This window comes from Procambarus clarkii, chromosome 82 (assembly GCF_040958095.1).
Source record: "Procambarus clarkii isolate CNS0578487 chromosome 82, FALCON_Pclarkii_2.0, whole genome shotgun sequence".
NCBI classification, from domain to species: Eukaryota; Metazoa; Arthropoda; class Malacostraca; order Decapoda; family Cambaridae; genus Procambarus; species Procambarus clarkii.
This window is the reverse complement of record NC_091231.1, coordinates 2,437,308-2,462,828: the sequence shown is the minus strand read 5'-3', so window position 1 is coordinate 2,462,828 and position 25,521 is coordinate 2,437,308. Positions and strand designations below refer to the sequence as shown.

At 40.7% G+C, this 25,521-nt stretch overlaps 1 protein-coding gene across 2 annotated transcripts in view; it reads left to right on the top strand.

Moving 5' to 3' along the window:
* The window catches only part of bsk (mitogen-activated protein kinase dJNK), a 242,262-nt gene that overhangs the window by 210,756 nt on the left and 5,985 nt on the right, over positions 1–25,521 (top strand). Inside the window, exons 7-8 of one of the 2 annotated variants that reach the window (XM_069315810.1) lie at positions 17,373–17,502; positions 20,435–20,650. In XM_069315810.1, the coding sequence (XP_069171911.1) occupies positions 17,373–17,502; positions 20,435–20,650 (346 nt within the window). The remainder of the gene's footprint in view (positions 1–17,372; positions 17,503–20,434; positions 20,651–25,521) is intronic. The other variant, XM_069315811.1, reaches the window with a different exon arrangement.

The window sequence follows — 25,521 nt, the reverse complement described above, 5'->3', positions numbered from 1 at the left end:
CACTTTGTCCAGTGGGGGCCTTTAGCCACTATCTTCTAGCCACCAGTTCCGTCTTGGTGGACTCTCTGTAGGTTAATCTGGTTTCTCTGGTTCCCTGTTTCAGAGCTGGTGTTTCTCAGGTTGTGTGCATTGTCATTATAGCTAGCCAGCCTGCGGTCTACCCTCGTGCTCATGATGTTCACAAGTATGCTGCTTTGTCTGCATTTTTTTGCTGATATGTCTTAAGCAGATGTTCGGGCATGGGGGGTTTTGGTGTTCTAACAGGGGTCTTGGCTACTAGGTATCGAGTGAATGTTCTGGGTCCTGTGCAGCCTTGTGTTGCATTTGAGCATCTGTTGCAGCCTTCGGGCTCGACTTCAAGTTGATACCTGAGGTGCTTTCGCCTCCCTGGTAACGTTCCCATTATTCTACTTATCTGTGGGTAGTTAGCTTTAAGGAGCTGATGGGGCTCTCCACAGAAAACCAGTGTTCAATATAATGAAATGCCAGTTTCTGGGCGAGTCCCGGAGGCTCCCTGACACCCTCCCACCCTCAGATCAGCAGTGTGTGTTTCTCAGGAAAGAACTGAAGCCGGCCAGCTTCCCTTTCCCCCGAACATGGGGGGAGGTGGAGTTAACTAGCGAGGGGAGGGCTTTGGTTTTCTTTTATTACTGGGGGAGTTCTTTTGGCATTTTTGGGGCTTTGGTCGCATTTTTAAACCAGGCAGTGGTTTGTTTTGATTCGCCTATCTTTCTGGGTGCTTTCCCTGGTGATGACAAAGATGATAATATTTAAATGTTAAGTGATCATAAGCCATCGCTCCCTGTGCCTCTCTGAGGGGGCCAGGTTGTGGCTCATGGTCCCTGGTAGGCAAAAAGAATGCCATAACTAAAACGTGCACAATTGAAAGTGTAGCAAAATAAATTTCAGGAAATAATTTGATCTTTTAATGAATGAAAATATCAGATTAATAAGGTTGTAAATGAATTATCAAGGGGTTAGAGGAGAGTGAGAAGAGAATATGAAAGAATGAGTGTGCTATATTTAGATAAGACAAGTTTCCAGTGAGTTATATTATTTGAGAACTTTATCAACCTCTGTATAAATTACAGTTGTTTATACAATTATTGTTTAAAAGATTTATTATTATCCTTATCTATACATACTGTACATAAAATTCAATGTTCTTGCTGTGTGGAGTAGCTCTTTGTTGGATGTTATAAAAGTCTAATTTTTCATCTTCTCCAAGATATTTGGAGATATTGTATCATACTTGTATTTCATTAATCCTCACAGGTGCGGGTCATTATACTGTATATAACAGATTTAAAAATTTAACTTTTATTTATTTATTTATTTATTTATTTATTTATACATATATATACATACATACATATACATACACAGTGGTACCTCGGTTTAAGAGTTTAATCCGTTCCTGGAGACAGCTCGTATTCCGAAAACTCGTAATCCGAAGCTAATTTCCCCATAAGAAATAATGGGAAATGAATTAATCCGTTCCTGACTACCCAGAAACCTCACTTCAAACTAAATTTTATACCCAATTCATCTAAATCTACACTACAAAACTATGTTCAAGTTATTACTTACCATTGCTGATGACTGCTGTTGGCATATGGAAGATGGTGAGGAGGGGGGAGGAGGAGAGGTGTTACTGTTTGGAAGGGAAGTCCCCTTCCATTATAACATCAGGCAGTGAGGACCATTCTGGTGTGCACTCTCTGGCACGTTTTGCCTGCATACCACTTAAGTCCTGGTTGTGGCTCACTGCTCGATTTTCTCGCAACAAATCTGTCCATGGAAGATTGTTTTTCCGTTCTTCGCAAGATGTCTCTAGTGATGGATCACATTGTCATTGAAAAGATTAATGCAATGGCCTACTACAGCTTTCTCTGGGCGAGTCATTTCAATAAAAGTTTGCATTTCTTCCCACATCTGACACTACTACTTCTTTTCAACATCCTCAAGTATTTGTGGTCTTTGTTTCGTGATTGTTCTTACACCTTTTGCCACGTTAGCACTCGTAATGCCCTTTTTTCTTGGCAAGTATAGTGCATATCGTTGACGTGGATTTGTTGTACTGCCTACAAAGTTCAACAACACTGTACCATTTGCATGCTACCGAATGATCTCTTGCTTTTCCTCTATTGTAAAACAAATTTTCCATAAGAAATAATGTAAATTGAATTAATCCGTTCCACACATACCCAAAAAATTAACCTAAAAATGCATTTTATACCAAATGCCACTCATATTTTGTACTACAGTACAGTATATCTTGCCATTATTGAGGGCTCATGTTGGCGTATGGAAGACAGTGAGGAAGGGGAGGGGGGGATAAAGTAGAGGCGTTAGTGTTTGGAAGGGGGGCCATCTTCCATTATAACATCAGGCAGTGATGACATTTCTGGAGTACTCTCTCTCTCCTACTTTTTGCAGGCATACTACTAGGATCTGGTTGTTGCTCAACTACTGTACTAGGATCTGGTTGTTGCTCAACTACTGTACTAGGATCTGGTTGTTGCTCAACTACTGTACTAGGATCTGGTTGTTGCTCAACTACTGTACTAGGATCTGGTTGTTGCTCAACTACTGTACTAGGATCTGGTTGTTGCTCACTGCTTGTTTGTCTTACTAAGAATCTGTCTATACACACTTGTCAGCAAGGCGGACAGCCCGCCTGCTTTCATACCTCTCACTCTATTTCCCACTTCTATACTTCCCTTCACCTATGCCTCTCCTTCCACTTTACTCCCCCCCCCCCCCCAAAAAAAAAAGACACTTGTTTTTCTATATGTTTTGTGTATGTTATGTAGGTATGTTTTAACACTTGTCTGTAGTAAGATATCACATTGCCATTAAAATGGTCAATGCAGCAGCCTGCTACAGCTTTATCTGGGTGACACTTTTCAGCAAAACTTTGCAGTTCTTTCCATAGTGCACACATTTTCTTAATTAATGAGGTAGGGACATTTTCTACTGCCTCCTCCTTCCCTGAAGAAATTTTCTCAGCTGTCTCTTGTTGCTGCTCCTTGTGAAGGGCTACAAGTTCGTCAGTCATCAGCTGAACTTTAGTTCTTAGGTTGAACTTTACCACCGACTTTCTTAGGACCCATAGCGCGATACTGTATATAATAAGAAATTTTATGTTCATAAACCTAAAATGCAGAAAAAATGAAATTCTTTACAATGAATTCAAGCGCAGTGGCGGTAATCACTATGGTGGATACACTGGTAAACAAGTGAGCGTGCCTCGCCCCCAGGACCACACACTCGCTTGACTTATACACTTATCAACAGACATCGTATTCCAAGGAAAACGTCGTACACCAGTTCAAATTTTACAATGAATTTGACGTCGTATACCAAAAAAAAATCGTACACTAGGAAGTCATAAACCAAGGTACCACTTGATGTGTGTGTGTGTGTATATAAGTATATATATATCATACATTTTATATATATATTTATATATATATATATATATATATATATATATATATATATATATATATATATATATATATATATATATATATATATATTAATTATATTATATTAATATATAAAATAAATAAATACAAAATGTAAGGGGCATAGTGAATAATTCTGCTTTAGGCCTGAGAGGATTTTTAAAGAAATATATCCCATATTATATGAAAAGTTACAGCAATTTCCAAATTCTTTATTCAGTCATTTCTTTTCATATGTATGAAACTTTCACATAACATTGAGGTGATTTGGGTAATGCATCAGGAGGAATATAATGTTGATTTGTGAATACTTGTTCCCCTATGTATGTATTATCTTGATTACATTCTCTTACCTTCCTCCCTCCATCTCCTAAACTGTGCTTTTTCTGGCTGGCCATAGCAAAAACTGACATGGAAGTGCTGGTAGCAGGCATTGAGTGCATACACCATGGCTGGTGGGTCTTCCCATGCTCTATGTTAACTGGATTTCCATATTTAATTTTTATTGTTTTTAAATTAACTTAGCCAAACATTTTTCTGGGCAAAAAAAAAAATGCTTTTGTGATGAGGATGACTTGTGTGTGTGGGAATAAAATGCAGTGTAATGGCTCGATTTTTTGTCTTTTGGTCTTAGACAGGTGTCCATAAGTGTCATGTGACCTTGACTAGTACTGTACTGCTTTGTAAGTGATGGTGTGTGACTGTGTTATGCATTACTTAGGTCTAGAACAGTTGGATTTTTCCCTTATAGATCATTTTCTTTAGAGTAATTAAGGTTTTGAAGTCTTTACTGTTAGCTACAATTTGCAAATAGATGAATAAATAAAGTTTAATATTTTCCAGCTTGGAAAATATATATTGTGTGAACAACTTGAGGATGGCCTCACGTGTTGGCATGTGGACTCTATGGTGCATGATGTGCTGCAGTGTTAAATATATTATTTAATGCAGCATTTAGTACATTTCTCTAACATCATTTTGGTCACTTTTCTAGGATGTTTTCCTGTACAGTAAGCCTTCATTTTTGTTGGGCAATGCTTTTCTGAAAACCTAACAAAAATCTAGTACATGTACATAAAAGTCAAACTTGAGATTACTGTATATTGGAAAAATAAGGGTGCATTATTGAGGTCTTAAAAAGTTCACCTGTATTTTTGCCACTCTCTTTAATAAAATACCTCGATGAAAATTATTACCGAGAACTTCCCAGCCACGAATATAATTTACAAAGTAAGTTTGTACACTCAGTAATGATGAAGATGAGAATATACATTACTCTTGTTTCATTATGGGGGTCATCTTAGGGTGCTTGCAAAAGTACAATACTTTTGGAAGATGCCATGATACAATACTAAAATCCAAGAGGTGTGTTGACCACGATAAACTTATGCAGCTTACACATTATTTAACCACCCCTTACAAATATTGTATATTGATATTGACAGATGTGGCTGGAAGGTTACTCATGCTTAATCCAAGTACTGTACAGTGAAGGCTTACTGTATTTTAACGAGACATTCATACGGTATGATGATGATCTCGTCGTGTTATAGCAATGTGTTTTTTTTTTAATTAATCTGTTGACATTTTTTGTCAGCGGATATTATAGTTTGTTGTGGACTTTTTCCCCTAGTGCTGTCTTCCAGCAACAGACTTGAGAAATTCCCGTCATTTGTCATGACTTTTTGTATTTGATGTAGGTAGGTTCCTGAATGACTTCCTTGTTGGAGTAATTTATTAAGGCTCACTTAACATCCCACAGTTTTCCTTTTCAGAAAGGTTTTTGTTGTAATGTTGAGTGTTTCATCAGTATGTATCAACATTGCCAGTCGAGTCATTTTCCTCAAGTTGTCATTTTTGTCATGATGAACGCTGTTTTCTGTGGGGAGCCCCAGAGGCTCCCTGAAGCTATCAAACTGACATGAGCCATATTAGTTTGGTGCCATCAGTCCCTGGAGTTCGAGTGCTTACTGGGGGCCACGAGCCAGAACCTGGCCCCTTTAGAGAGGTACAGGGAGCAATGGCCATATGAGCACTTTACATTTAGAGTATGTCATGTCTGCCTTCGACCAGGGAAAGCACTCAGAAAGGTAGGCGAACCAATACAAACCTCTACTGATTAAAATTGCAACCTACGCCCAAACAGAGCCAAAGACCTTCCCCCAAAGAAGACAATGAAATGAGCAAATCATCCTCCAACTAGCAGTGTCCACTCGTTAGCCCCCTTCCCCCGACAGGGAAGGGGGGACCAATCATTTTACCCTCAGGTGTTCTTGGGTGCTCTGGGCTGCATGCGCCTAGGGTTCCCTTCCATAAGTGCTGGTAAGTATTTCCCAGGCGTGTCAGGATTCTCTTCCTTAGGACATTCAGGTCTCCCGTTTGTGGGCTTCGTCGCTTAGCATTGTTCACGCCCTTGGGGTCGGTCGGTGGTCTTGGACTTCCCTTCTTGCCCTGGGTAGGGAGTGGGTTTTTGCTGGGTGGGGTGGACTGCGGCGGCAGATTCTCTCTTAGGATCAGTTTGTATGTGTTGTTTCATTTTTTCTCTTCTTTTTTTTCCCTTTGCGCATATTTGCTTGCTTTTGGCAGAGGAGGTCTGCCTAGCTTTCCATTAGGCTAGTCTAGGTTGTGTTGGTGGTCCTCCTCTGTTGCCCCGAGGATTTACAGCACCCTTTAGTTGTCAGTTTGCCAGCAACAGACAGGGGTTACCAGCTTAACACTATTGCATGCCCAGCACACGGCATGAGGTGCGAGGGGGGGCCCCCCCCCCTCCTCGCACCTCAAGGTAGGTGGAGCGTTGAGCGTGAACTCGCCACCACATAAATATGATTATACTCTTTTTTCAACTTTGTGACCTTAATTTTTGTGTTACATTGTTCAATTTGGTATCAAATTGTTTGCAATAGAATGCTCTAAGGGATTGTGTGCATATAAGGACATGTAAGTCTCACTTTTCTATATTTTAGACCAGCCACACACTGCCAGGTAGTACATGTGTTGGCCGGGAACTCACCACCACATTCATGTGTTTATACTCTGATCAGCTTTCTGACATCAGTTTTCATGCTACGTCATTCAATTTGGTATAAAATTGTTCACAATAGAATGCCCTAAAGGAATATTTGCATATTAGACCAAATATTTGAGCAACGTTACCAATAGAAGAAGATAAAGTTCGTCATGTGAACAACAACTGCTTTTCTTAATTTTTTCCAGTTGTTATTCATTCCCGACATTCCCGATTGCTGGGTAGGGATGCCACATGGGATATACAGAGCATGGGAAGATGTTGGCACACATTTTAAAACAAGTCCCACAGTATTCTGACAATAAATGGAATTTTTACAAACTTTTAAATATTTGACGCCATTTGTGTCATTGGGCCTACTCTGTATTTTGGTTTTATGACGTCGACACCGTCATCGGGCCGCGAAAGTGTTAACTGGCCCTAGTAGTCTTGGCTCTCCATAGGGCTAATGTACCTTATGGGCCCTTGGAAAACCCCGTTGGGCTCGGGGGTACCATGATGTGTCTTCTGCTCCGCTCTGCATGTCTGTCTCGCCTTGTGCGATGCTGAGGGTTGTTTGTTGCTTCTGCCTCATGGTGACGATCATCCATCCTGCCTCAGTCATGCTGCCTGGTGGATTGGTGACACCTACGACCCTGAGTCTTGCAAGACATGTTCTCTGCTTGTTATTCAGTTCCCCATTCCTCGTCTGAGGATGTTCAGGGTCAGGCAGTGATTTCGTTGCACGATTGGTTTTCTTTGTTGCAACGAGCCTGGTTGGTTGCCCGATTGGAAGCCCCAGAGCTGCCCAGCTTGGGTTTTGGGGGCACTGGTTATGAGCATGAACCATGAGCACAGACCCATGGTTCAGTCCGTGCTTTTGTTTCCTTTCTAGGTGGGTGTGTTTCACCTTGCTCCTTATCCCCCTCCCCCCCCCACCCCCGCCTCCGGCTCCCAACTGTCTGTGAGTTTAGGGGGTCGAGAACAGAGTTTCTTCTTTTATAATGAGGCTCGAGTAGCTTCGGGGATTGCCCCATCTGATTCGAGGACGGAGGTTGAGCCCGTTTCCCCACCGAGGCTTCAGAGTCGGCCCAGCATCTCCTTTCCTTGAAGTTTTACCTGGGACTCTGCTTTTTCTTCAAGGGTGGTGGGCAGGGTTGAGGGTTCTGCCCTGGGGCCTGTGTTGGGGGTTCCCGGGGCTAAGGGGGAAAACAACGTTTTTGTTTCGGTAACCATGTTGCTCTTCTGGGAGCGCTTCCGATCTCGGCTGCTTGGCGGCCTTGCTGGTTGTGTTTACATTTGGCTGCTGGGCACTTGCATTCGCTTTTTAGGGAGGTTTTTAGCTTGGTTCATGCGCTCTTATTTTTATTGGTGACTGTCGTTCCCTTTGGTGTGACATCTCTCTGGTTTGGGTTATATCTGCTTTGTTCAGGGTCGGAAGGTGTATTGCTATGTCTTCCTGCCGCCCTGCTGTGGTGTGGTTGTTTTTTTTGGTAAGTTTGTCCTTACCTTGCTGTGCTTCTCTTGTTGTGCTTGTGGAAGGGGGAGGGGATGTGCTTCCGTTCTTCGAGCCCGCCTCTCCCTCATTTTTTTCCTGGGTTTCGTGTTTCTTCTGGGGCATCTGCGGTTTTCAAGCTCCTGTGGTTTGTGGTTATCTGTTTGGCACCTTCACCTCAGCCCTGCCTCCTGCATTCCCCTTCCTTCCTTCCTTCTCTGCCTCTAAGCAAGTTCTTTATCTTGTTTCTGTGGCTCCTTTGGGTACTTCATGCTCTTCTCCGGCACAGGGGTTTTGACTCATTTGGTCCTGGGGGGTCGTTTTGTTCATTTGCTGCCTTCTCCTTCTTTTCTGGCAAAGACTGAGATGGCTGGTTTCCATAGGGGTCCATGGGTTGTTAATGCTTGGTTGGTTAGGCCAGGGGTGCATCATGTTTGTGCCCGGTTGTGGGTTTACAACGCTACCTGTGTGCTACTAGTTCAATGACTGTGGGCGCACTCAGGGTAGAGCTGGTTTCCCTGGTTCCCTGGTTCCCTGGTTCCCTGTTCCAGGGCTCGTGTCTCTTAGGTTGTCCGCAGGGTTCTCAAGTCTAGCCAGCCTGCAGTCTACCCTCATGCCTATGATGTGAGGAAGTTTGCGGCTCTTGCTGCTGTCTTGGGTCAACATTCGGGCACTGGGGGGTTTGGATATCAAACAGGGTCCTAGCCGCCAGATATCTTGTTAACATTCCAGGTCCTGTGAGGCCTTGTGTTGACTTAGGGTGTCTGTCGCGTATTGTTGTCTCATCTTTGTCGTGGGACCTGCAGTGGTGCCTCCTCCCTGGTAATTCTCTGTTTTTTACTTATCTGTGGGTATTTAGCTTCAGGGAACTGACGGGGCTCGCCACAGAAAACAAGCGTTGAATGTAATGAAACTGCATTTTCTGGGTGAGCCCTGGAGGCTCTCTGACATCCTCCCTCCCTCCTTCCCTCCGGTCAGGGGTTTATCATCATTTGATGAAATGGAGGTCCTCTTTCCCCCAGTAGGGGGAAAGAGTGGGGGCACTAACGAGCAAGAGTGCTACTTGGAGAATGATTTGCTTATTTAATTGTTTTCTTTTGAGGGGATTTTTTTTTGGCTCTGTTCAGACGTAGGTTGCAATTTTAACAAGTTAAGAGTGTTGGTTTGCCAATACTTTAGTGTGTTTTGGGATTCCTACATTTCTATGTGCCTTTCCTGGTCGATGGCAGACACAACAAACTTAAAATGTAGAGTGCTCCTATGGCCATTGTTCCCTGCACCTCTCTGAGGGGATGGGGGGGGGGGGGGAGAAATGTTGGTTCTGGCTCTTGGCCCCCCGGTAGGCACTCGAACTTCCAAGGACTGATGGCACCAAACTAATTTGGCACATGTCAGTTTGATAGCTTCACTAGTCTCCAGGGGCTCCTCACAGAAAATGGTGTTTCATTACAGTCAACGCTGGTTTTCTGTGGAAGCCCCTCCAGCTCCCTGGAGCTATACCGGGCTGATGTGTATATATTAGACCGTGACAACAGTCAGTCAATGGAGTTCTAGGCCTACTGGGATCATGAGGCAGAACCTGGCCCCCTCAGAGAGGCCGAGGAGCAATGGCCCTTAGACACCCCAATGTACTAGTTGGAAGCAGTCTTTGTCTGCCATCTACCAGGTCAGGCACCCAGAAATGTAGGAATCCCAAAACAATCTAAAACTGGTTAAACATTGTAAACCAAAAGCTGGACGAGCAAGCAGAACTCCCCAATCAGAAAACAAGCAAACAAGCCTGACATCACCATAGCCACCACACTGCTGTCTGTGCAACTTCCCCCCTCGCTGGGAGGGGGAATGGGGGGGGGGGTCCCAGACCTCCCATACTGGCTAGCCATCCCCAGTTCTGAGGCTGTTGTTTTGGGTGACAGTCGATCGACTCTGGCTCCAATCTCCGAGCATACTGTGCCTTGTGGTGTGCTGCGGTGTGGTGGTGTGCGAGCCAGGTGTTATTCCAGGAGTACTGGGGCTGCATGCGCCTAGGGTTCCCGTCCCTAGGTGCCCTGTACGTATTGCCCTTGCAGTTTGGGGTTACCTTCCACAAACTATTCAGGTACTACCTCCGCAGGGTTCTCTTGTTGCTTGGTGATTCCCAGCCCTTGGGGGGGGGGGGCAGCTGGGGGTTTTCCTACCCCTGTTTGGCCTTGGGTAGGAGGTAGCATCATCACTGGCAGGGATGCAAGGTACCATGCAGCTGTCTTATAATATGCATAGCGGCCGGTTCTGTTCCTTCCCTGCATCCTGCCAAAGGAGGTGCGGGAGGCCCTTGCGATTTACCTCCTGCGAGACCCAGATTATGCCCCTGATAATGAATCCTCCTTCTTTTGAGTTTGGCTCATCTTTTCCTTACGGAGTGTGTTACAAGGTGCCAGAGTCCTCCTGGCTGGCAGACTGCCCTTTCTTTTCATTGGGGGCGTGGCATGCATTCTGTCGGACCTGCACGCTTGAATGGCGGAAGTTGACTAGGGTTGTTCAGGTTTGCCTGGAGGGGGCGAGTTGGAGCACCTCAATGCATGCTTGTTTGCTCCTGTGCTTCCTCGCCATATCGCCCAGGTGCAGCTTCACATGCAGGTACCCTCCCTTTCAGCGTCCCTGGTGGCCAAAGTTTTGCGCACCTATGGGCATTTAGTTTCGGTCTTGCGCTTGTTGCGGAAGAGGTTGACCTTTTCGTGCCTCTCTGAGGGGGGCCAGGTTCTGGCTCGTGGTCCCTGGTAGGCCTAGAACTCCATCGATTGACTGTTGTCACGGTCTAATATATGTACATCAGCCCAGTATAGCTCCGGGGAGCCTCCGGGTCACACCCAGTAAATGGTGTTCCATTACATTCAACGTTGTTTTTTTGTGTTCAGCTTCATCCATTTTTTCTCCGAATTTTATGTAATCTTTACTACCTATTCAAGTAGTCCCAGAATAATTATTTCTTAAAATTTTATTTAATGAATTTGATTTTATTGCATGCTTTTGAGATAAAACAAATTTTGTACACAACTTTTTAAAATTCTTACAGATAATAGTGAAATAAAACATGGAAGGAATTATACACTTTATTCATTAATTTGTATTTTGTCTTAAGAAAAATTAGACTTGATAACTTAAGTTAATATTTAATGGGCAAAATAATTTTTTTTAGCTAAATATTAGTTACTAACAAAACTTTTGTATGTATCCAAAATGCCATTTCCATTACATTTAACACTAGGTTGGCAAACATAGATTCTGTTTTCATCATGACTCTGAACTGTATTTCTTAAACACCATACGTACACCCCTCCATACACACACTTTCATAATTTACATGCTTTCATGATAATTTAATGCCCCTCTTTATCTTGTGCTCTATTTTCTGTCATCATGTTATCTCTCATTCTTGTAGTACTTGGTCATTGCTGTTATGTAGAGAGAGAGAGAGAGAGACCAAGCAAAGTGAAGATTTAATTAAAGATAATGTTTTACCTGTAATTCTTCACAGACACAATTACATATTTAATGACATTTCTGGTCAACTTGGTCTTACTCTTTGAATGTCACCCCCTTGTGCTCCACACATTTAGTCACTACCCACTACATTTTCTTAGTCTTTGAATCTTCTCACATCACCGAGTCCTCCTCAGATGTATTGTCAGTGGCTGCACGCTTCATGTATGTCCATTGTTTAACCCACACATTAAAGAGTCAATTATACCGCCTCTGTCTACAAAATCTCTCAAAGTTGTTTAACCTATGCACCTCAAAATTAATTCCTCGGTGATAGTAATGGAAAGACTTTATTCACACTGTTCTCTCATTTCTTTGCCACCTCCTGTCTCCATCTCACAAGTTGAATATTTGGGCCCTTCATGCCAATTTTTATACATGACACAAAATTAATAAAAAAGAATACAAATAATTGCAGAAAATTGCTGGGCATGGAAAGTTGCAGGAATTGTTGAGACAGTGATGGCTCAAGCCAAACGAATACAATGTACCGTGGGATGTCACCATGAGAAAGAAGGCAGCTTTAGTGTACCAACTGAAAGGCAAAACCTTTGGTTTAATTGAAAATGTATCTTACTTAAAATTGTATAATAACCGAAGAATGGGATTTTACTAAATGTATTTCTGGAACATTACATGAATGGGTTGGTAATGCAAGAACTGCCTTTAGAAATCTTGGCAAAAAAAATAGAGAATTCTGTATGCTACTTGTACTATACAAGATCAGTACTGGAGTATTTGTTGCTAGTATGGAACTACACCTACTCGAGCGTGTAATAAAACAAGGAGGTAAACATCTTCATTCACAGCCTAATTCCTGAAATTGAATACCTAGATTATGACGTTTTTGGAAAAATGAATGTACAGAAGGGACATGGTCATGACACAGTGGATAATTGTAGTCATGTACCATACAAATATTCTGCAAAAATATGTGTTGTTTATGAGGTGTAATCAAAACAAAGGCATTCAAATGGAAATTAAATGTCTGAATGAGTGAAAAAAAAAGCTTAGGGGTTTAGGTCTGACAAGATCCTAGTAGCTCACTTCCTGGTCAATATTCCAGGTCCCATTCCAACATAGTTATACTAAAGGAAACAGAGTTAGTATAAATGTTGTTAATTCAGAGTGGGGGAACTGTTGTAAGTGGAGTGCTTCAAGGCTCTGTCCTGGGACCTCTGTTACTTATAATTCAAATTTTAATTTGCTGTGTCAGGGGACAGGAAGCCAGAGTGTATTCATATATGTTAGGCTTATACTGAGGTCCTCCCCAAGGCCAAATTACTGACCCCGCCCAGGATGCAACCCCACAAGAAGTTGACTAACCCCTGAGTACCTACTTACTGTTAGGTAAACAGCTGCATTAGGTAAAAGGAAATGTGCCCAATCATTTCTGTCCCGCCTGGGATTTGAACCTGGAATTCTCGATTGTGAATCGAAAATGAACCCGACTGTACTACTGGGACCCAATACAGTATGTATATGCTGTACTGCATTTCAATGAAATTAGAATTAGGTTTAGCAGCAATATTTGCAATTTTGTTGATCTGAAAAACAGGAGGGAAAATAAACTGAAGGTAAATCAGGTAAAATCAGGAAGGAGACTCAAAATCACTTCAAGATGATCTAGGAAGGGTTCTGAATGCTAAAAAAAACTGGTAGATGCAGTTTAATGCTGAAATGTAAAGTTATGAGGCTAGGTAATGATGATGGTTACAGGATATGAGCTGGATATATTAAAATTACACAAGTTGGATTACAAAAGGGATCTGGGAGTGATGATTAGTAAGAATTTAAAGCCAAAGAATTAATGCATAAATGTTCAAAATAAGGCAAATAGGTCATTGGGAGTTATTTCTAGAAGTGTTAGCAATAAAACACATGGTGTTATATCTTGCTATATCTTGCTCTTATTAGCTATATCTTGCAGCTATATCTTGCTCGTATTAGGCCCCAATTAGATTATGCTGTTCAATTTTGGTCACCATACTATAAAATGGACATAAATTCACTAGAATACATCCATCATAGAATTACAAAGGTAATTCCACAAATTAGAAACCTTCCACATAGAGAGAGATTAAAAAACTTAATTTACGTTCTCTAGAAAAGCAAAAAATTAGAGATGATACGATTGAAATGTGCAAGTGGATGAATGTGCATAAAAAAGGGGATATTAATGTATTAAATATATCAACAGACAAACATGAAACAATGGACATAAATTGGATAAGTTTAAATTTAGGAAAGACCTGGGTAAATACAGTACTGGTTCGGTAACAGGGTTACCTATTTGTGGAACTAATTACCGTGTAACATAATACATGTAGGATCCCTTGATTGTTTTAAGCATAAGCTAGACATATGAAGAGTTTGAGTGGATATAAATAGGAGCTGTCACATGTGGACCAATAGGCCTTCTTCAGTTTCCTTGATTCCTATGTTCTAATGTTCTTATGTTGTGTTGCCCTGGGTTGGGTGTCCCATTCCAGCAATTTGTCTTTGTGAGCATCTTTTTGGCTCTCCTCACTCTTCAGTTCCATGTTTTCCTTCTGTTAGTTTCAGAGGGCCACTGTTTCTCTCCCCCCCCCAAAAAAAAATCCAGCACTGAATATGATGAAACACCTCTTTTTAGCAGGGCCTCAATGTTATTGTTTTAGATTCAGCTACTCTGAACAAAAAGTTCCAAGCAGCATGGGCTATGGTGAGCCCGTAGTGGACTTACCTGGCATTGAAGCGGTGCTGTATGGGACTCGATGGCTCCCCGATTCCTTTTGTTTCTACCAGGTGCACCTGCTCATGGTCTAAAATGAGTGTGTGGCTAAGATGGTGTGGAAGCAGAGAGCTTCTAGTGGTGCTGCCATTTGGTGTTGGCCAGCAGTAACTAGGGGGCTTCAACCTAGTCTCTGAGTGAGTTGTTTGTAGAGTCATTTGGCTGTTTCGGTGCTTTGCTTTTTGTGGACCTTGCAGTTGTCTGCATTGCTTCACGTTCCAGATACTTTCTCAGGTTGATGTTAACAATCCCCTGCTCCCTGAGCCTCTGTGAGGGGGGTGGGCCAAGTTCTGGCTCTGGTATGTAGGTCATATAGGATGTCTATGGTTAAAACATACAAATAATGTAGACAGTGTTATGGCATGAAGTACAATTACATGGTTAACAATTTTGTTCACTTGTTGACCCAACCATTCCATAACACATGGCCAAGAGATGACATCAATTTATTAATAGAATAATATTTAAGAGGCTTATAAAAGATCAACTTCAAAACATCTAATTGGGTAATGCTGGTAGGGGCTTAAAATTCCAAAGAATAAACTGCACATAAAACAAGAGTTTCAAATTCCATAGTGCCAATGAGAATTGGAGAATATCAGTCGGTGGCTAAATTGGATCGGTAGACATCTGATGTTCACTGTATGAACATCAGAAGTCTACAGTTGTTCAATATCCTCCTAATAAGTATAAGAAATATTACAGGAACAAAAGTGGAATTCAAGAAAAACTGGACAGTTTTCTGCAAGAATTGCCAGATCAACCAGACTGTAGCAGATATATGGGCCTGCAGGCCGCTCCAAGCAACAACCTGTTGGATCAAGCTCTCACTAGTCAAGCCTGGCCCCAGGCCAGGTTTGGGGGGGAGAACACTCCCAGAGTCTCATCCAGGTACAATCCAGGTAGACAAAGGACCGATAGTGCTGTTGACATACACAAGTTCCTATTATGCTTAATTAAAGACCTGTAGGACTTTAATCTGTGTCAAACTTGATAAACCATTTACAAACCAAGTGGGTTTACAACAGAATTTACAATGAAACAGCCAAAACAGCCAAAATATATTTAATAAAGTCGACTCAACTTACGAGGAAAAATTTAGTTTTCAGTTTACTGTAAAGTGTTTAGGCCTAATTGGAAAAACATGGTTGAAAAGGTAAAGGTGAACTGCAACACTTAAAAATTACACATTAAAAGGGTGAAGAATATGCAGAATGGATATGCAGAACTGAAAATTAGCATTTGAACTACACTCTCTTTAAAGAATTGGATGCTGATAACTTCAAAACCTTTTTTATGACAAATTAAATGGCTAATATATGACAAATTAATTATGGCTAATATATGACAAATTCCAAGACAATATGGTGGAAACAAAATGACTAATTCAACAACAAATGCTTGGAATCATTAAAGGCAAATAATGGAATTGATACAGAAAATGTTCCAGTCCACATTCCTATTAACCCTTTGACTGCGATGAGGAACAGCAGTTCAAACTGGCCAAAATACACCCTAAAATGTGATGAGCATCCAGAGTCCACAACTAGGAAAAAAAAAGGTTCCAAATAGCATAATATTTAAACCAATCCTCTGACCTTCAAAAAGAGGCCCTTGACCTGATAAATGTTAGCAGCAGCAGTTGGTGGTAGCACTTGCTGCAGTCTATGGGCACCCATGTTACCTCCTGTTTCTCTCAGTCTAGCAAACCAGTCATCCAAGATTTTCATGCATTCCAAAAGTAAGGGGTGTGTGTATTAGGCCATGAATAAAATGGCAAAGGATAGAACAGAATGGAGTTCAAAAGACAGTAAAGTACAGTACATTTGACAGGGCAGAAAAGCAGAAGAGAATCTTATAATTGGACAGAGATGAGTATTAGGGTGTCCTACCCTCCCAGTATTCTGTCATGTGATGCCTTGAAACTGGTGACAGTTATGGCCTCCACCACCATCTCGCTTGACTTGTTCCAACCGTCTTCCACTCGGGACATGCTTAGTTATGATCTTTGACAGATGAAGCATACAGCTGTAGTGACACTTGATCAACAATAAAAAAAAAAAAAAATTCAATAAGTATTTTCTTGGCTGTCTTCTAATTTGAGGCAAATCCTGCTACCATAACTATAATGGTGGACACAAAGAGTACTTTGAGATGCAGAGGTACAGTACCTCTGAAGTCAACAACCAAAGGAATCTGAGCTGGCAAGAGCAACAGTAATGGCCAAGAACTTTGTTGTTGTTGACGTGTGTAATTTATAAGCATATTGTTCTCCAGCACATTCAGTGTGCTGGAGAAGAGATTAAAAGTTCTACAAGGAAAATCTGAGGATTTGTTTGAGGGGTCCCCACCATGTATTTTCTTTTCTGACCTTTGGGTGAATGTGCGTATTGGAGAGTAGATAGTGCATTTTGCACCTCGTCATAATAAATGACCTTAGTTTATACCATATATTTTATAAAATGTTTGGCCTACATAATAAATGGACCATAACCTTGGACCATTAAGTACATAAAGCATTCTAAATACTTTCCTGTTTAAATGATGGCCATGGGAAAAGTACTGTACTATCCAGTTGGCTGGATGAGTTTGCTTATTAAAGGGAAAATTATTACACTGCACTGCCTAATTGTATTTTATGCAGCATCCTTTGCAACCCATTTGGATTTCAGAGCAACCAATTTCACCATTTTCTTTGGTTTCAGTTCTAGTGAAGTAATTGATGAAGACCCTTAACCACCGAGGTGGGACATGTCACGCTAATTGAAGGAAAAATGTTTTATAGTAAATATGGCAGTTATTACCCATTTGGATATTGCCACTGTTACCATTCCTTAACTGATGAATTTCAGCTTCTAAACTTGCTACACACTGTTTGTGATGGCAGTTTGAATTATCGATCTCGCCAACACATTACTGTGATGGTTTCTTCCAGGTCCTGGTTATTGATCTTAGTCCTACTGAACCCACATATTTTAGTGTTTATCAATTTTTTGTGTACAAAATATTACTTTAAAAAACTCTGATCTGTGGATGTTGTCAAGTAAATATTTAGCTATGTTAACTTGCATATAAACACCTACAAATATATAATGACATACATTGCAGGTTATTTTAGGCATGGGCTACACGGAAAATGTAGACATATGGTCTGTTGGGTGCATCATGGGAGAAATGATACGAGGTGGTGTTCTTTTCCCGGGCACAGACCACATCGATCAATGGAACAAAATTATCGGTAAGTAAATAATTTGCAACATTTAGATTTGATATAAGGACAGTAAAAAAAGTTATTATAATATGTATGCTGATGTTGGAGAGTACAGTCACCTATTGTAAAATTGTGTAGATATAAAGTGAAAGTAAAATAGATAGGGGGGAAAAGGAACTAGGGAGGGGAAAGGCAGGGGATGGAGGGAGGCAGGGGGAGGGGTGGTAAGAGAGGGAGGGAGGGAGAGTGGAAAAGAGGGAGGGATGGAGAGTAGAAAAGAGGGAGGGAGGGAGGGGGAAAGGGTGGTGGGAAAGAGAGGGGGAGGGAAGGGTGGTAAGAGAGGGAGGAGGAAGAGGAGGGTGAGGGAGGCAAAGCAACAGGAGCATGATGAGAGTAAAAGATACTGGAGAATATTAGGCCAAACAAAAGTATGAATTAGAAGTTAGAATACAAAATCCCAGTTAACCAGTTATGGGATCCTACCTTCTTAATGTGCTTCACATAATACAGGTGGGGTTGTTTGTGGTCTTCCATTTCCCCAAAGGTGTTGCCTGTATCTCCAGGCATGTTTCTAGGTTTACCTGCACTCCGGGTGTCTTAACAGTTACTGTATGCTTTTCCAGCTCTGGTGTTCTGACCAGTCTGGCTTGGTACATCCCTAGTTCTCTCAGGGTTGTGCTTTGGTTTGGGTTCTGGGCCTCCAGGATGATCTCCCAAATTTCTGTGGCTCATTTTAGTTTCCTGTGTGGTTTCCCTACACTTGTTTTGGTGAGGAACCAGCTCTCTAATGAGCTTCCCAGGACACCTGGAGCAAGTACTCTCTCTCCAGTGGTAAGCCCATTTCCCTAAACATAAGAGCATTTCTTGACCCCTGGAATGTTTTGTCGGTTTTCTGGTCTCTTTGTACATCAGAGCTAATTCTTTAACAGATACAAAATTAAATCACATTAATGTGATGTATCAATGAGAAAATCAGTAGAGTTTCTACTGATTTTTCATTGATACATAACATTAATGTGATTCCATTGTGCATTTGAAGAGAAGCATTGGAGATAGAACTCCTGGACCTGGACTCCAGAGAGCATGGAGATAATGTATGAAACCCTGATTGAGCTTCAGTGGAAGCCCCAGGGACCCTAGAGGAATCCTAGGTTGCATTACACCATGTTTGTGGTGTAATGTCTAGGGTGTGTCTTGGGAATATGAGGTGTGTGTGGTTTAAATCCTCCTCATGGTTCCTGCTGATTTTCTCTTTGTCCAATCTAGAAAATGTATCTGTTAATGTGCAATTTATTAAAGTTTTTGTGATGACTGTAAGTAGCTTCCTGGAGCTTTGGCTATTATTATCATGCCCTTCCCCACCAAAGCTATATTCTCTGAGGTGCCTGGGTACTTCCTTTATAGGTTGGCTACCTGTACTCAGACCAAGTCCATTCCATCCAGCGGTCAATCCTAAACTCGCATCCATCAGTTTTAACGTGCTGTTCATTCAAAATAGAAATTTTCTCAAATATAAATTAATATTGTTATAAATTAGCATACAATGCATATTTAATAATTGGTTAGTTTGGGGTTCTGTTGGTGATTATTTGTACAGTACTTGTAGTACGTGGGTGAAGCATTTACAGCATTGTGGATCGAACAAAAGTTGTCAGTGAAGCATTTGGGGGGGGGGGGAAGGCTCGCTTTGTTTGTTCTAAAAGTGTTTGGACCGGGTCTCGCCCAGAAAATGGCTTTTCATTACATTCAAAACTGTTTTTTGTGGGGAAAGCCCCTTGTGGCTCCCTGAAGCTTCCATCTCCAATGTTGATGCCATCAGTTGCGGAGTTCTCTGGTCTACCGGGGACCCAGAGCCCAAACCTGGTCCCCTCACAGAATCTCGGGAACTGTGGCATTTATATATTAATTTATTAATTTACGTCATCGCCAAGGAAAGCACCCAGAAAGTCATCGATAAAAAATGAACCACAGCTGGCAGTTTCCGATACCTACAGGCTCGCAAATGACCACAGAACTCCCCAAATTATGATAACTGCAGCAACACATCCTTCCTGATGTGTGCCCATGTCTACCTTTTCTGTGTGTAGTTAGCTTCAGGGAGTCACAAGGGGGTTCCTCCCAGCTAACAAGCATTCATTGTAATGAAATGCTAATTTCTGGTGAGCCCCTGTGGCTCCCTGACACCCTCCCTTCCCCAGGGAGCAGCTTGTGAGCTGTGGCCTGCCCCCTTCTTTCTCCAGCGAGAGGAAGGGATGGTCGAAAGAGTGGGCACTGGTTTATATTTTCAATCGTTTGTTTACATAGTTTGGAAGTTCTGTGGCCATTTTCAAGCCTGCAGGTATTGGAAGCTGTCAGCTGTGGTTTGTTTTGTCTTGCTGACTTTCTGGGTGCTTCTTTTGGTGGTGGAGTAAATTAATAAGTTTATAAATACCACAGCTCCCTGTGCCTCTGTGAAGGAGGACCAGGTTCTCCAGATAAACCAGAGAGCTCAACTGATAGCACCTAATAGATTGTACCTACATCAGAGATGGTAGCTTCAGGGAGCCACTGGGGCTCACCCAGAAATTGCTATTTCATTACAGTCAACTCTTGATTTTTATTTACGGTATGCAGTATTGTATTTAATTTCAGTTTATAAAACTGCTGGTTTTTTATTGCTCTAAGAGCAGTTGACTGATATCCAGATATTTTAGCATTTTACATGGTGTAATTTCACTGAGAAATTGTACTTAAAAACTATCTTAGATGCAACAGATAGTGTTAGACCCCACTTAATGCTCGAAAAGTGCCAAGGAAGTTCTATATATGTATGATATATGTATGATGGCCATTATATGAGCAAGTAAAAAAGAGCGAGACTGGCAACCAAATTACTCAACAATCTGCAAAATATAAATAATGAAATGCCTCTTTTTTTGCTAAGAGAAATGTATAAAATTGGTTGATGATTGCATTACAGAACAGCTGGGCACCCCATCACAAGACTTCATGTCAAGGTTACAACCAACAGTTCGCAATTATGTGGAAAACCGTCCTCGCTATCCTGGATATTCCTTTGATCGCCTTTTTCCTGATGTCCTATTTCCTGCTGAATCAACGGATCATAATCGGCTCAAAGGTGAGGAGGACAGCGATAGATATTGGCCCAAGCAGCACAGCTACTACTGGATCAGAGGTGAGGCTGCATATTACATTTTGTGTGGGACGTGTAGCATGGTGTGCAGTGCTGCTTACACTACTGGAGTACGAGCCCACCTTCATATCCCACTTATGGAATCTTGATGAAAATGATCCTGATTAATAAGAAAAAGTTACATTGAATAAGAACTAAACTTTTTCTCAGTAAATGTGATGCAAAGAAATGATGGAACCAAGGTTGTCAAATGCAGTCAGTCTTCTGTATGTGAAAGACACAAAAAATAACAGTAAATGTTTAGAATAGTATGTACGTTGATGAATAACTTCTGCATTCCTTATGATCATTTTGAGTGTAGCAAAATTTCAGAGATAATTTATTAAATTTATCCTTCATCAAAAAGCAGTATCTAAATATAATTTTCCATTGATATACTGGATAAATGATTACTTGAATAAACTGTCAGAAACAGGAATCCCATGGCATGTCAAGGCTTCCATTAATAAAGGCAAATCCTTGTCCCATGTGTCTATGCTTTGGACAACTAGCCAGACCCAGTAGTGGTTAATCTGACTCACTAAACACAGTACACACACACAGCCTACGCTGTTTTATTGATCAGGATCAGTTCTAAATTCACTTGTGAGTTATTGTTTGTTTTAAAAGCAAGATGGAAGAAAAAAGTTTATAATGTTTTCTTAGCACTATGCACAGTGTGCATTGATTAGATGTATATGCTAAAGTTATGATTACCCTGTGAGTTACTTGAGTGTATTTACCGAGACTGTGCTCTGTGGAGCTACATCAGTCACACCGAAGACCACTAGTAGTTTTAAAGGTATAGATGAGAGAAATTTACAGAGAGAGACAGATGTATGAGGTAAAATATCAACACTGCTCTTTGAAAGTGTTCTCAACAATACTATGGAGGTGCAGCTTATATCAACATAAAATGACAATTACCAACTCTAGAAAAAAAAATTGTATGCGCATATATGAAATACATTAATGAAATTAGTGAATAATTAACCTGGATCTAATTTATTAGATCCAGGTTTTAATGGATAGAACGCTATTAACCTATTTTTTCTATATGCGAGTTAAATGATAACTGTTTAGACTAGCATCGTGGAAACTTTGACTGTTGCACAAAGACAGATGTTTACTATAATATATTTCAGTGCATGTGGTTATCATGGCTAATATATTTAAAATGTTAATTAATTGTACGTAACATTAATTTGAAGGCACCCAAACAGCCGGTCATATGTTGACTAGAATGTGAGCAGTGTGTAGGCTTCAGTATCTTAGTATCACATGCAGCAAAATAAATATATAACCACCTAGCTGGAAAGCTGAACAATGCAACATAAACAATTATTGAAATATAAATAATTGCACAAAGAGGTCACAATAATGTGATGTATCAATGAGAAAATCATGGCTCCTACTGATTTTCTCCTTTAATTCATTTATAATTTTGTAATTATTTTCATCAAGATTACCATGTTAATTAGCATAATCATTTACCCAACTTCTACTGCTGACTGACTTAAAAACAAAAAATAACTCGAGTCCAGGTAAGTTCAATTTGAGTTTTACTAAAAAAGATATTTTGAACTGAAGCTATTCATACCTTTATTAGAATTAACAATGAACTAATTTTAGATGGTTTGTTTTCCTAAAAGTTAGCAGCATGTTTGAGTCATTATAGTTAGGTGTGCCCAATAGGGATGCCCACTGGTGTTAGGTGTGCCCAGTAGGGATGCTCAATGGTATTAGGTGTGCCCAGTAGGGATGCCCGCTGGTATTAGGTGTGCCCAGTAGGGATGCCCACTGGTGTTAGGTGTGCCCAGTAGGGATGCCCGCTGGTGTTAGGTGTGCCCAGTAGGGATGCCCGCTGCCCTAATATATTCCTGTGTAACAAATCATCTTAGTTTTTATGATAGAGCCACAGAGCTACTACAGGAAAGAAGTGGTTGGGTTGACTATTTGGACCTAAAAAAGGCTTTTGATAGTCCCACACAAGAGGCTGTTCTGGAAACTGGAACATGCTGCAGGGGTTACAAGAAGACTTCTGACATAGATTAAAATTTTTCTAAATGACAGACAAATGAGTGCAGTAATCAAAGACAATGACTGGAGGAGTGTTACTAGCAGAGTACCACAGGGCTCAGTTCTTGCACCAGTAATGTTCATCGTCTACATAAACGATCTATCAGAAGAAATGCAGAATTACATGAACATGTTTGCGGAAGATTCTAAGATACTGGGGAAGATAGGAAATGTAGACGATTGTAATGCCCTTCAAATTTATCTAGATGAAATAAGTGCTAGAAGTGTCTAAGTAGCAAATAGAATTCATTGTGAATAAATGCTGTTATGAAATGTGGAAATGGAGAAAATAGACCACACACAATTTACAAATTATGTGGAAAGGAATTACAGAACTCTAATAAAGAACGAGACCTAGGGGGTGGTTTTGGATAGTAAGCTGTCCTCAGAGAAACACACAAAGAACATTGTGAGAGGAGCGTATGCATTGCTTTCCAACTTCAGACTTGCTTTTAACACTTTCTGCGGATGAGGACTCCTCCCGGCGTCCTGTTTTGCCTACCCGCTCCCGCTAAGTGGACATAAATTTATGTCCTCTTTTAAAATATTTGTATAAAATTCAATTTTTATCCAATTTACTTTGGGTTTGACTTTGGGTTTGTTTCAAACTGCGTGCCATGAGGCTCTCTTTCTCACCAATAGGCTGCATGGTACAATAAGTTCATGAAAGGTTCACAAACATAACAAAAGTAAAAACATTTCGTGTGTGTTTGATTCTCACTGATATGTTCCAGCGTTGTTTTATATTTGGCGCTATTCTATCTTACGCTTTGTTGATCTTTTTACCTACGGGCTCATAGAACATTCTATTGCGAACACATTGACACAAAAATGAATGATGTACATAGAATAATAATGTCATGAGAGTGAAATAAGTATAAACTTTCAAAGCGCCGTGCGTCGTCCCGTCACCGATACCGAGTAACAATTTCACCACTTCCCACACTCTTGCGGGCGGGCCGCAATCATTATTCTACGCTTATATTCATATCACCATGTTGGGAATTTCATTGCGAGTCCATTGATATCAAAATTAACGCTGTAGGACAAGTGTGGAGGTGATAACAATCCCAAGAGTAAAAACATTTTGTTGCTGTTGGGCGCTCACGGCGAGTCATCTTCGTAGTTATTTATTTGGTGCTGGTATCCCTATACGTTTCGTGACTTTTTTTACTGATGTTCTTCTAGAGAATTTTATTGCGAACACGTTGGTACCAAAATGAAATACGTAGCTCGAGAACTAAGGTCAGGAGAGTAAAAAGAGTATACACATTTTTGTTTTTACGCTTACGCGGCAAAACGCCGGGAGCACATACTGTTTTTTTTTTTTTTACCTTCGCCGGGAGGCTGAAAGTGTTAATTATATGGATGATGAAATAATAAAGAAACTGTTCGTGACTTTTGTGAGACCAAAATTGGAATATGCAGCAGTTGTATGGTGCCCAAATCTCAAAAAACACAAATAAACTGGAGTACATTGAAGGTACTCCCTGTACAGTACTTCCATTTTTGCTGCAGTACTCCCTGTACAGTACTTCCATTTTTGCTGCAGTACATGGAAGACTGTAAAATGATGAGACAATATTAGCAGTAGGTGGAGAGGAAAGTTGTAAAGGTTAATGGGTGGAAGTGATGAAACAGATGCTAATGTGAATACAGTATTATTGGAGTTTACAATGTGAGACAAGTGCAGGATCACATGACGGCAAATACAGTATATGCATGGAAGAGGTGAGCACATCAGTGAAGCAAGTGAAGTGTGAGAAAGTTACTGGTGTGAACTGCATAAATGACTTCATGTAGATAAGAAACAAGAGGAGTAGGTGTAGAGAATTTGCAAGAAGGTAGGGAATAGTGGTGCTGTCGCAGAGCATTGGAATAGAGCTGATGGTACCACTATAAAAATAAGGTAAAAGAAAGTGTGAGTAATAATAATATAATATGATATTAGTTACTAAGAGTGTGTGTAGATGAGATGTATGTAGATCAGAAAGCATATATGAAAGATTGCAAGGTTCATATGCATTAATGTACTCTAAAAAGTGTATGACAAATTTAATAGAGAAGATCTGTGGAGAGTGATGACTATGATTTGACTTGACAGAGTTCTTTTTAAATGATATATAAAGTACCTATGTGGGAAGAAGTGCAGAATAAAATAAATGACATAATAAGCAACTGGGTTCATATTATTGGAGGTTTACATCAGAGTTGTGATATCATTGTTCTTCAATATATTCTTAGACTGACCTCTAACTTTTGCTATGAATGTTGAGATATTATAATGTAGTGTATAGGGAACTAGAATTAAACCATGTCTGGTGTTAAATAAGAGGAATGAAAATGTCATGGCAAGATGTGTAGTGCAAAAGTCTGTATAAACAGTAAAATTTCGGAGATGATATCAAGCTGGTTTGGGAATGGTGAGTGAGTGACTGATGGTAGACCAATGATACAAGTGTATTCCAGTAAATTTGAGGAGGATGAGTAGGCCAGGAAGATGGGCAGCCATGATGAGTGAAAGGTAAATCGAGGAGTGTAAACAGTACAAAGGATATGATAAAAGGCAAGGCTGGATGGAAACAGTTTGTAAGAAAGGAGTCCATTGTACGCCTATTCCATTGAAACAGTGAGTGCTTCTGTAAACAACTGCTCGAGTGGTGGTTCTTGTTTTTAAGTGATGGTACGTAGTGTGAATTATATAACGAATGGACGTAATATTTAAATTTTTAATATCAATAACTATACTGTATGTCCATTATTAACTTTGCAAATGTGGGGAAACTTGAGGAATG